Source organism: Pteropus alecto, unplaced genomic scaffold (genome assembly GCF_000325575.1).
Source record: "Pteropus alecto unplaced genomic scaffold, ASM32557v1 scaffold95, whole genome shotgun sequence".
Lineage (NCBI taxonomy): Eukaryota > Metazoa > Chordata > Mammalia > Chiroptera > Pteropodidae > Pteropus > Pteropus alecto.
Genome location: NW_006441071.1, coordinates 18,971,121 through 18,984,444, shown reverse-complemented (window position 1 = coordinate 18,984,444; position 13,324 = coordinate 18,971,121). Strand labels below are relative to the sequence as shown.

Below are 13,324 nucleotides of genomic sequence, written 5' to 3'. Positions count from 1 at the left end.
AAATGATGTGTTTCTATCGTCTCAAGAGATCTTCTACCATACTTATAATTTAACTTTCTGCTTGGCTGTTTATAGTTCCTGGTCAATGTTCTTTTGCTTACTCATGTCCTTGAGTGATTTCATATACATGGGACATGTCTGTACTTTGGAAAGATGTCTAGACAAAAGCATGCTTAGGAAAGTTGTTTATGTGCTTTATTACAAAACAGGTCTTTTTGGTTTTCATTACAAAAATAAAACAAACTAATTTTTACACAAAAGACTGCTATCATAAATCCATAAACCACATTCCTAATCCTTTATATAAATTCTTCCTGCTGCTATTCTTAGAACATTCCTCTGGCTAGGGGCAGGCATAATTATCTTCATTTTGCAGATGAGAAACCTGAGGCTCAGAGAATTAAGAGATTTGCTTGAGGTCACACAATTAACCAGGAGCAGCAGAGGCAAAACCCATAAAAAAATGCCTTTTTAGTTTAGGGCATTCCATTAAAGTTACAAGTAGAAAGTGTTTCCCTATAGCTTTCAAGGTTTTCTACATATTAAAAGGAAAAAAAAAAAAAAGCACATAATTTTGCAAAATACACATTTAGATTTGTACTGTGTTTTGACTCAAAATCTAGCACTGGTACACTGTTTTGGAAACAGGGCCAAACCTGCTGGCTTGTTCCTAAGGTAATCTTGCAGTATTATACATTATTTGTTTAAAAAGCACAAGACAATATTCCAAAGTTAGAGAAATTCATTTAGAAAAGAAAAGTATCTTTGCTAAGCAATGTTCTAAAAAATTTACTTTTCTGTATGTTCTTCACAGGTTTCAATACAGTGAGATCTAGACAATAAAGGTTAACTAAGTGGTGAACCGCATGTGTTAACTATGTACAATTCAACTGGAATGCAAAAAGCCCAAGCAGCAATTGTGTAGTGCCATGAGGCAACACACATGTTTTTATTAGCACTCATTAAGTTAGTCACATTTTGAGATCTTGTCCAACTGGTATGGTATGCCCCAAGTTAGTGATCTTAAAAGAGACAAACTACTGACTGACCATTGTCTAACAATGTTAAACAATGTTAAACAAAAAAGAATATTTCCTAATAGCATATTTTAGAACCTTATAGATTTACCTTTTTCAAGCATAATAATTGGTAATGTCTACAAACCAAATGATTTTATCTTTTAAAATAAATCAACATTGTAAGTTATATGCTTGGGGGCAGGTATATAAGAATAATTATCACATTGAAGCTAGTTAATTTCTTCAAAGATGGCCTTGTTTTGGTCATATAAATATGCCATAAGAATAACCTATTGATGCTGACAATTGATTCACGAGTCAAGTCACATCAGGAAAACATTAGGCTTGTGCCATGACTCATTTAGGTTCGAGCTCAGTATTCACATGCGACTTACTTCAGTTCAAAGTATTTTCTCACTCTTAAAAGGTAAATAAAGATGTTCTTGATAAGAATATAAAAAGCTATGTAATAAAATTAAGGTATATTCTGAATGACAAATGCAAATCACCTGTAACAAAATACTACTACATTTTATTTATATCGATTTTTTAAAATTGATAATGCTTCTCATTTTATTCTCATACCATCCCTTTGTGGAAAAAGTGGCACTGTTATTTATTTTTATCCTCTGTAGAGTTGATATAACTTACCCATGATTATAGAAAAAGTGACTCAGTAGCCATACCAGGAGCCTGAAGAGTCTACTCCTGGTGTTGCCCTGACTCCAAGCTTAGGACTCCTTCCAGCATTTCAAACTATAAAATGTGTCACGGGTTAGAATTAAATACAGCATGTATCATGGCTAACTCTCTGCTGTCTATAAGAACAATTTGAAAAAGTATGAGTTAGTAAGTATTCACACTATACTAAACATCTCAAGGATTCAAAAGATTTATGATGCACAGACTTCCTTACAGTGCTTAAAATCTAGTTGGAAAGACGAAAGTAATGGGCATAAAGTAAATTTGGAGAGCAAGCAATTATTTGCTAGAGTTAAAATGGTGTTTAAAGCAAGAGATTAACTGGTGGGCTTTTTCAAACTGGGGCTTTCAGAAGAATTTAGATAAAGTGGGGGTCACCAGAGATCCAGAGCTGATTGGTAGCCTTGCAGATTCAAAAACTATCCTTTTATTCAGTCCAAACCCAATATGACAAAGTGAGGGAGTCATGTATCTGGTATCTCCACCACTATTTATGGTTAATTTGCAAAGGTGTCACAGAATGGGAAAGGTATTTTATGTTTTCAAAGACCATTGTTAATCTTAAGTAAGTAGGTCTTCAAAAGGTTTCAGATCAAAATCTAAAGCAATACACGTTTAATTTAAAACAGCAGCAACTCATCTTCCTTCAGATCTTCCTTGGACTTCTTCCAGTCACATATTAAAACTAGAAATAGGTTCATCCACAAACAGAAGCAGGAGTGATTACGTACAGATATTCACACAGACCACTGTGTTTCATCCTTTCTTGAAATTATATGACTTGATAATGCACAGAGAATAAGGTGATTTAGATAACTGCTTCTACAGAGAGGAGAAATCTCATGTTTTAACGCCAGCTTATATGAATAATAGAATTTAACTTTTTACTTTACTAACGGAAATAAAAATACATCTCAAACCCTTAATTCGGCTATTTTAAATCAAAAGCTTTTTTAATTGTAAGAAGGTTTTGGTAAATTTACTAATTTGCTCACTATTGCTTCTTGTACACTGGTCTTATCTCCCCAGCTAGACTATTGACAGCCTGAAAGCTAGAATGAGGTCTTATTTTCATCTCTGCATTGCCTGCCACAGACACTAAGCAAATATAGGCAATCAGACTTTAAAACTTTGACAGTAATACTGATTTTTCTTCTATATGGCTTCTTCATCACCCAAACAAGACCTCTAGCTTGCTTTTATTTTTTAATTCTCAGATTTGGTTGAAATCTGGAACTATGGGTGTAGAGACTGTCTTCCAAAAAAATTTTCTTCTTCTATTTCATGATCCACATATAACAACAGCATTAACTTTTACCATCATATTATCAATCATTAAAGTTAACTCAGCTTTACTAGGTTCTTGGTTCACATATCTTGTTATATTTGGGAGTACAGCCCTAAATATATACATATTTTCTGGATAAACTTTTAGTCTGGATGATTCTTTTGCCCTTATATCTGAGCCATAGATTAGCTCTATAAAGAATTCTAAATTAAAAATACTTCCTTTACAGTACTTGGGAGACCCTACCCTGTTTTTCAAAAGTAGCAGATGAGAAGTCTGATGTACCTACAGGATTAGAGTTGCTTTATGGCTAACCGCTTTTTCCCCTCTCTCAAAGCTGTTAGGGATTTCCATCATTGGAGTTCAAAAATATCATCACATGTCTAGAACCCATCTATCTGAATGCCTAAGATTTTCTTCAACTTTGTGAAATTTGGGCTTTCTTTACTTTTTATCATATCTTCCTCACCCTCCTTGCCTTCTGGATTTCCTCTAGATTTACCTAGCTCAATCTTCCATATCTCAAATTCTATTTCATCATTTTTATCACTTTGGCCTTTTAGACTAGGTTTTAGACTAAGCCATTGGCTTGCTCTCTCAAATTTCTAATTTAGTCTTTATTCTTGTTCATATTGCTGCTATTCAGCCATCCTATTAAAATATTTACTTTACATTTCTACAATTACAGTTGCAGTTTTAAGAAACAGACTTTTTTTTCCCTAACGGCACTCTATCTTTGTCTTATGGATATTGAGAGCTTTTCGAATCACTAACAATAGATATCAATTATACTTTTTTTAAGTTCTCTTCTGTGTCTTATATTACCTCTGTTAAACAGGTGTGTGAGATAGGGTTTCTAATTGCACATCTCATGGTTTTGGTTTTCCTAAATTGTTTAGTGCTTTAGTAGTCTGCTCATATTTATAAATGAGAGCCTAGATCTGCACTATCAAATATGGTGGCTACTATCCACATGTGCCTATTTAAATTGAAATAAATTAAATAAAATTAAAATACAGTTCCTTAGTTGCACAGGTCACATTTCAAATAATCAGTTTGTGCATGTGGCTAGTGGCTACCAAATTGTATAGCACTGATATGGAATACTTCCATCATTACAGAAAGTTCTTCTAGGTAGTATTGATATAAAATAAGCAGTATCAAATACAGAATGAATGAATTACAAAAGAAGAATTCAGGTATAATCCCTGGCTCTGGCTGATAGGATAAAAATTAATAGCTTGATAGTTTTTGCTTTAGCAGGCACAGGAAGCATGTTGTTTCCAAGTAAAAGGCTCCTTGTTAAGCTCTGAGACCAAAATGAATCAGGAACATTGCTCTGCCTTTCTTATTCATGAATTTCCCCACTTTAGAGAGTTGTTCTTAATTTATGTTGAGAGTAACTGTTAGGGAAAGCCACTTGATGAAAAGGATCGGTACAGATCTTGTTAATTCTGATACTGGCATCATTCCAGAGTTTTACTGGAAAAATCTGGACTTCCATCAGTATCGTATTACAGATTTATAAAATATTCAGCTGCATCAGTCTAACCCTATTTTCTATCTTAAATTTCCTAGTGTTCTTTTCTGCTTTTTAAGTTTTCTACTATTGTAGTTTTACCCTTTCTTCTGTCATTTCACTGAAATTTGGGGAAAACAGAAAGATAAATGCATATTTTCAGTCAGTTGTTTTGAATTAGAAGCCTTGGTTTTTCTAAGTAGGTAGCAAAAAGAAGGCCTGAATAAAGGTGTCCCTAGAGAAGTCTTAAGATTTAAAGTTAATTGCCACAGTAAGCCAGGGAGTTTAAATATACCAGGAATCAGCTAACCTTGAAGTCATCACATGATGGCCAAAAAACTGCCCACGGTTCAATAATAAAGAGTTTAAATTAAAGCAACAGCATCACATATGTAAAAATAATCATAACATTCTTTTATATAGATGACGGATAATAATTTATCCCATATGACTATTTTAACTTTATTAAAAACTAGATCTAGCGTCATGTCCTGTAAGCATTTAAGTTTATAGGAAACATGATATCAAATTACTACAATGTCTTATGATAAAGGCTAATGATTGTATAGAGGTCATTCACATATACAAATATACACCATGATGTCAAAAATGTTACTCAAATTGATGACTTCACTGACATCAGTAATTTCAAAACAAACAAGTCAGCCACCTGGTTAAAGAAGGCTAAACATTTAGCAATATATGGAACAACAAAGCATTTGAAATAATCCTTAGCTTAGCTTGGTATTTCATATCCATGATGTTATAAATGGCCTACAACACCAAATAACCTTCAAAACCAAATCTGATTAATAAAGTTACAATAGAATTCTACTGCTGATGGACCATCACTGAAAATTATTATAGAAACATAGCTCTATCCCCTACAAGAAATATTTCCTTGTTAATGACATATGACTGCCAAAGCAAAAACAAAAATAGAAAAGCAAATACAAACACACACACAACTTAGTTACAAAAGGACAATTTGAATAATTACATTAACTTTAGGATGTAAACCTAACTATTCCAGCTAAAAATAAACCTGACAAAATATCCAAAAGAATATCCCCCCAAAAAGTTCTACAAATGTCACTCAACCTCATGAATAAGCAGATATATTAGAGGACAACTATGACTGAAGTTGAAATAATCAGCTACAGAGAAGTTCAAATTTACCTTTGATTTTTTTTTTTAGAAACCAAAAATCCTACAGGGACCAAATTAATAATCACATGATGGTCAAATCAAATCACAATGATTTCTTTCAGCCCAAAGAAGTTATTATATCAAGCTGTATATGTATATTTAAATAGTTGAAATGATCCATCAGGATGCTTTTCTATAGCCACTAATACCATTTCTGAAAAGGGAGGCTACTCATCTGAATACCTGTATCTCTCTCTCTTATGGCCCCCAAAGCCATGACTTTAAGGTTATTTCAAAATACTTCCTATTCATCAAGATAATGGTTATATTTGAGAAGAGTGGTAGTGACTAGGAGAGGCCAATGACATTCTCTTGATCTGGGTATTGGTTACATGACTATATACACTTTGAAAATTCATTAAACTCTATTATGATTATTGCACTTTTCTATATATTTATATTTTATACTTCAACAAGTTTATTAAATGAAAATGTTCCATATTTACTTTTTTTTCACTTTTTGAAGTAGTTACTAGTCTGAGATTCCTGAATGAAGGCTTCATATCATACTCATCTTTTGTCAGTGCTTGGTACATAACAGGGATTCAATAAAGATAGGTAAATTACCACAGACCAGTAATCCATTGTATAATGGCAATAAGAACTACTTAATTTTCATTCCTCCATCCACAGATTAAAACTGCTAATACAGGTGCACCTTATACTCCATGAGTAGTTCAAAATGCTTGAATCTCTTGTCCCCTAAGAGATAGATGGTATTTATATATGACAGAGGGCAATAAAAGCCACAGGGAAGGAGAGAGACATTCCAAAGGGATTCATCAGGAAAGTCATAATTGAGGAAGTAGCATATGAGCATGATGAACATCTTAGTAAGATGAAAGAACTGACTAAAAATTTACAGAATGCTTACTGTCAGGTACCATGTGAGTATTTTCATAAACTGTACTAAACTCTCACAATACAGCTTAACCTACTAAAACCCTGGCAGTTTAAGAAATTTGTCCAAGATCACGCAGCCATTAAATAGCAGAGAATTTGACCTAAATCTTTTGATTCCAAGATCAATGTTTTTCTCCCAGAGCCTGATATCTTTGTCCAAAAAGCCAAAAACTCACATATGAAATCTGAAAAAACAAACAAACAAACAAAACCTGATATTTTCTTCCTATCCAAGGCATACACTTCAAAATATTTTTATTCTTCAAAGTAACCTGACTAAAACCAAAATAAAACAGACTACATCTACTTAGAAGAATGATGGCCTAAATTGACAGTACTGGAATTTTAATTCATAGCTTGAAATCAATCCATTCAGCTATCTTTTTCGTAAAAAGGTCTTGGTCAACCACAGTCTTCTAATCAGAGAGCCTTTTACCTAAGAGAGGCTTTCATTCTATGCTTTTGCCACCACATAATGTAATATGTTCATTTTGGAAATAAACATAAATATCTATTTATAATCTTGTTTTGGGGGAAAAAAATCTTCAGACTCTTAGCCTTTTTTTCCTTTATATCTTTGTTTTCAGAGGACCTTTACTCATTCACTCAAACATACTGAGGAACCTTCAATGTGTCAGAAAATCATCCCTCAAAAATGAATAGAAGAGAAGCCTCGTTTCAAAAGATTCCCCAGTGTAACAATTGTACCTGAACCTTTTCATTTCATTTTGTTTTGTTTTCAGATTCCCGACCCACAACATACAAACTCATCAGTACCCATTCCTCTTTCTGCCTTATTCCATTCATCTATCTGATTCTATTCAACTTTTCCTTGACCTTTCATCTCCAAACTGTACTATCTCCTTGAGGATAATACTACATCAATTATTCCCTTTCTCTTCCTTTATTTCTGAATCATTGTGGTAACCCCCTGTAATACCCTCATCACAGCATTTAACACAGTTATAATTGTTTATTTACTTCATTTGATCACCAACTACTTATATAATACCTCCTATGTATCAACCCTTAATCTAGGCATTGAGGATGTAAAGAAAAACTTTGCCTTCATGGAGAACATATTTTCAGATGGGCTATAAATAAGACAAACAGGTAAACAAACAATATGTCAGCAAGTAACAAAGCTACGAAAATTAAAATAATGTAACAACTCACAATTCTGATGATAAACTGAAACCCAAAATGTGAGAAAAGGTCAAAAGTCAGAGGTGATCCTTATACTTTTGGTTTAAGGAACTGGGTAAATGATGAAGTTCCTTACAGAATTGGTAAACACTGGAGGAGGAAAGATTTGAGAGAAAAATGAGGAGTTCTTTCTTTGCCATGTTAAGCTTGAGATGCCTTTTAGATATTAAGGAATAGAGGTCAGGGAGGTAGTTAAATAAAGGAAAACTCTGCAGCTCCAGAGAGAAGTTGGTCTAGAGTTCCAAATCATAAAGGTATCATCATAAAGATGATATTTAAACCTATGCACTGAGCTGAATGAAGAAATTATTTCAGGTGACTGAGAGGCAAATGCTGCTGAGCAATTGAGTGAGATGAGGACTGCACAATAACCGAATATTTGGAACACGGAGATCAATAACCATGACAAGAGTGTTTTTAGTAAGATGGTAGAGACAAAAACTATTTGGATAGGGACAGAAATAATGGGAGGTAAAAAAGTGGAGTCCAGGAGCTTTTCTATAAAGAGGAAGAAAGAAACAGGTTGGAGCTAGAAAAGAACATGGGTTCTATCTAAAGAGGGTGTTTTAAGAAATTGAAATAACCCATTAGAGATGGAAAGATTGATGATTCAAGAGAACATGGACAATTGACGAGCCTTAAGCCTTTAAGTCCTTTAGGTAGACAAGAAGGAATGAGCTCTAGCATTCAAGTGGAGACTAGTCTTAAGGAGAAATAGGCATTTCACCCACTGTAATGGAAAGACAGCATATATGAGTACAGATACAAACGCTTTGGTAGATGTGATGGTGGAATAAAGAAACCTGGATCTAAGCAGGTTAAGATTTTGTCAGGCAAGTACCACAGAGGGGAAGAAGTATAAGGGAGCAGAGGTATATACAAATGAGCAGTTATATTAATGAAATATAAACTCCAAGCTACATAAGAAGGGAAGGGGCATGAATGAGGTACAGTGAAAAGTTAAAGGGCTAATGGACAGAAGTATCCAATGGAGTTAAAAAAAAAATTATTTGAGGAATAAGGAAACAAGGTAGTAGATGATGGTCAATTTTTTAAAAAAATTCATAACTGGAGCAGTTATAAGCAATGAGAGAGTTTAAGATTTGACTATGGGAGTAGATTTCCAAGGTCAGGGTGCAGGATCTAAAAGCTGAGAGATCAGATCTTGGATTATCCATGTGGATGTAGCAATTACTAAGTACTGTGGCAGGAATTGTGGAAAAGCAGTGAGCCAGATACTAATGAGGAACGATAACTAGAAGGTACGGACAGATCTGGAAGGGATAACAGTCTGATGCACATATTTCAAGAGTTAGGGTTTTGAGGAAGGAAGAATTGGACTGAAAGGGTTCTAAACGGGAGGCTGCAGATGTGGGTTGAACAAATATCATTATTTAAGGACTATAGGAAAACAGAGCTCCCAGGAATAATCAGGTAGGGCAAGAAAGTGAAAGAAATTTTATTTTCAACACTGTCTCTATTTGATGATGATAAACTACCAATTCCAGGAGGCAACTAGAAGGATTAGGGGAAGGGGCATTGAAAGGTTGGAAGATTGCATCAAGTTGGATATACACAGTCAAATGAGGATATAATTTTCCAGTAGTAATGGCCAGCCTGGGAATCTTGGACACTAAAAAACCAACCGAAGCAAACAGACAAACGCCTTTTATAAGCTTCATGAGAGCAGTTCAGTATCTTTCCAATAAATTCCCTTTCTGCTTAAGTTAGCAACTAAGGAATCCTAATAATAATTATCTTCATGTAGAGGGGGCCTTGCACACATCAAACAAGTTCAGAAAAGGAATGTTTCTTTCACAGATCAAATTCATTTAATACCTTTAAGTGCTACTAGGCCTGAAGTGATAAAGAAAATCTCAGAAAGGAATCTTAGGCATGTTAGCTATTCCTTTATCCCCTTCTCATGTCATTTCTTCCTTTCACAAAAGTAAATGGTGAGCAAAAGAGCAACGACAATTGAAGATGGCGTGAGCTGGCAGCAGGGGTGTTCTGAGGACAAGCAGGATTCTCTGTACAATTGCCTGTGACCTCATAATAACACTTGTGCAGGTGTGGAAAGAGTCCTACGGCTTAAAATAACAAATGCGGCAGCAGCTCCGAGGTTCTCTGTCCAACTGTGCCACTCTCTACTAGTGTTCCTCTAAATGGAAAATGGCCCATTTGGGGGAAAGTTAATATAAATTATGACTTTCTCTCTCTCAGGTGAACTAATTTATCTGGATGAAAAATTCTGAGAATACTCTATTTCTAACACTGTAGTATTTAACTTTATGTAGAAACAAGTATTGATAAGATAATAAAATTTCATAACCCAACAGTGAATATAGTCCTATTCCTTAACACATAGATCAAATCAAGGCATTAATTTTAGGTGTTATTCATTGTACATAAAATGAAATGTCTAAAATATATAATTGAGGTAGAAAAAAACAATTATAGTAGGAGTCAACATTAAGAAACAAGCAGAATCAATTTACTGGCATCTAATTTACTGGTACCTTGAAAAGGTAGGTATATGGAATATACCAAGCATGGATGAAATACTGTGTGAAAGGGAGGAGAGAACCTAAGAGGTAAATACTAGAGAATACAATACTTCAAAATATTCACAATAGTGAATATTCACTATTTGGTATAATACTCTTATGTATATCATAAGGCGAAGCACAACAGAGGGTAAGTCGCTCCGCCAACTGAAAATGTATGTGTGAATTTAGTAACAAGTAAATGGTGGTGGTGGAGGGGTGGTTATATTTAACATAAATCCACTTAATAGACAGCATTGGTGAAATATATCAAAGAACATTTCCCAATTTGAAAAAAATCAAGGCAGTCCCAGGTGATCTCTAGAGTGCCAGAGATGGTTACCTTGAAACAACAGTGGATTTTACATCTGCCCAATGGCAGATTTGTTCACTGGCAACTCACCTGTTTAACTCTTAATTGCAGAAATCCAATGATTGAAAAATAACATTTGTTCCTATGACTGACACTTTATCACTCACACAAGAGATTACCTGAATCAATCTGAGACCATTCCCTAAAGCACAACATCTCTGGGCTGGGGGAGATGTGACATTACTGTTAGATAACATCAAGAAAATGCACAATGAAAAGTACTCGAAGTTTATGAAGAACTGCTAGCACAAGAAGTACAACTTCAAGAAGTCTGTACTTATAAGTACAAGAAGTACAGTTAGCTATAGTGTAGTTAGATATTAAAACTGCTTTTTATCACCAGATGAAAAATAATCAAAATTAAACGCTTATGCCAAAATTTAACAGTAAGAACACAGGACCAGACAGATACCTATTGCAAATTGAAGTTTTTTATTTTGGTTTACCTACTGATAATAGGCACTAACTTGGGAAAGTCTTCTCAAATGTTGCTTCAATTTTCCTTCTGAATCTGAACCTAAGCAAGGGAAAGAACAGGTCTCCTGACCACCTAACTGAAATTTTCCTTTTTATTCTTCTTTACTGAACTCTTTTCCCTCCTCAGAATTTATCATAATTCGTAATTATATATCTTTGTGCTTGCTTATTGTCCAATGACTCAGGAAACTATAAGCTCCTTGAAGGCAGAGTCAACTCTTTAATACTTTATGCACTTGAGCATAGGGCCTTGTACATAGAACATGCTCATTAAACACAGGTAGTGAAGAAAAAGAAAAGGAAAAGGAGACCACAGGTTGCCTTTTGACATTAAACTATTTGCTTTTGACATTAATTTCTCAATGTTCAGAATTTAATCACTTATTGGACACATGATCTAGACCCCTTTTTACATCATTCAGTTTAGCCTCACAACAATCCTGTCAGGTTTCTCGCTTGAGATTAAAGTAAGGCTCACAGAAATTAAATATTAAATAACTCATTTAAGCCACACACCTTGTAAATATGAACACCAGTTTATGTGAATATTGGGTTCATTTGATATCTAGACAGTCTGAATTTTCTTCCGGCTTACAAAAATCCTAAAGAAGTAAATCACTTACAAAACGCAAAACGAGCAGTTACATTAATAAAACAATGTGATCCTCAAAACAATTTTACAAGAGGCATAATCCCATTATGTTGGTGAAGAAACTGGGTCTAAAGAGCGCTTAATCTTTCACATTCTCCCTACAAACCTATGGGCTTGGGGTTTCCCAAAATGAAATAGTGGCTGCATGAATTTGGTACAAAATTCGAGTACCTCTTACCATAATTCTCGTTTTCCCACTGCAAATGTGATCCAGAAGGGAGCGTTCAACGACTCGATTTCCCTATTTGCATTTTAGGTTCAATGAGGGTCTCATTCGCTTTTGTGCAATTAGTTAAGTACTGACCGCCAAAGATATTTACGAGGAGACAACACATCCAGGTCAAAGAAAGGGCGTGGGAATATCATTTTAGAAAGGGTTGCCAAAACTAGCTCTGGGCTGCGGTCCACACTCACCCTCGCCAACTCGTCTCATTTCCTCTTTCCCCTCCATTGAACCATTCCTTCCTGGAGTCAGGTTTAGGACAACAGGCAGGTTCCTACCTTGGTCTTAACACTCTTATCAAACTTGTCATTTTTGAAGCTAAACGTATTCTGGTGCCGCTGAGGCCTGGAACGAGCCACGTTCCCTTTCTGGGAGCTCATCGACGAAACCACAATCACCACACGCTGGGACAAGGAAGATGCAGGGAAGACTTAAGACGCCAGGAACTACCTCGCAGAGCTTACGTCCCTATCACTGACCCGGAAGGAACTTACCCAGACTTTCCGACCCCTCCTCCGTAACCCCACGTGACTCCGCGCGGAGCTCGAAAAACACCCATCTGGCCCTCAGCGACCAAAAGGCTCTTCCACGCCACCCAGCCTCAACTCCTACCCCTCCACGCAGCTTCTTTCCTGAAACCCGCGTATAAATCCCGCTTTCTTCGAAGCGAGAATTCCCCCATTGGTCCGAACGTAGCAGTCCATCAAAGCAGAGAGGCGGGAAATTTTTACTTCTATTGGCTCTTCTTTTCCGCAATCCCCGCCTCCTGCCGACTCAGCTCAGCCTCTCCTGGGGCCCGACTCCGCTAGGCGGCTTCTGATTGGTGGAAGTCAGGCTGAGCTGGGCTGCGTCCCTCCCCCAGCCTGCTCTCAGGCTGGAGCCCGGGTCAGCTTTGGCACCTTCCTCCAGTCAGTGACCAACTCCTGGCTTAGCGAGTCTACTACTGGACTCCTTCGATTTCCTTCCAGCTTCCCTCCTGCCACCAGAGCGAGTCCCGCGGCTGGCAGGTTGAGAAGGAGCAGAGAAAGGATCAAAGAGAAGAAAGACCTCGCTGGGTCTGGGTGGTGTCTGCAGTGCCAGAAAGGGAGGTGGTGGTGGTGGCGGCGGCGGCGGCGGCGGCGGCGGCAGCAGCAGCAGCGGCTGCGACTCCTCACCCGAACATCAGGGCCCTCCAGACCCAGGCGCCCCCACAGTCTCCTTTTCACCT

The 13,324-nt window shown here is 36.3% G+C and overlaps 1 protein-coding gene across 1 annotated transcript in view; it reads right to left on the bottom strand.

The window, feature by feature from the left end:
• Nucleotides 1–12,605, bottom strand: part of CUNH9orf85 (chromosome unknown C9orf85 homolog) — a 39,984-nt gene extending 27,379 nt beyond the window's left edge. The window contains exon 1 of the mRNA XM_006918438.3: nucleotides 12,396–12,605. Coding sequence (XP_006918500.1) covers nucleotides 12,396–12,497 — 102 coding nt within the window. The 5' untranslated portion in view covers nucleotides 12,498–12,605. The remainder of the gene's footprint in view (nucleotides 1–12,395) is intronic.
• Nucleotides 12,606–13,324: the final 719 nt, after the last annotated feature.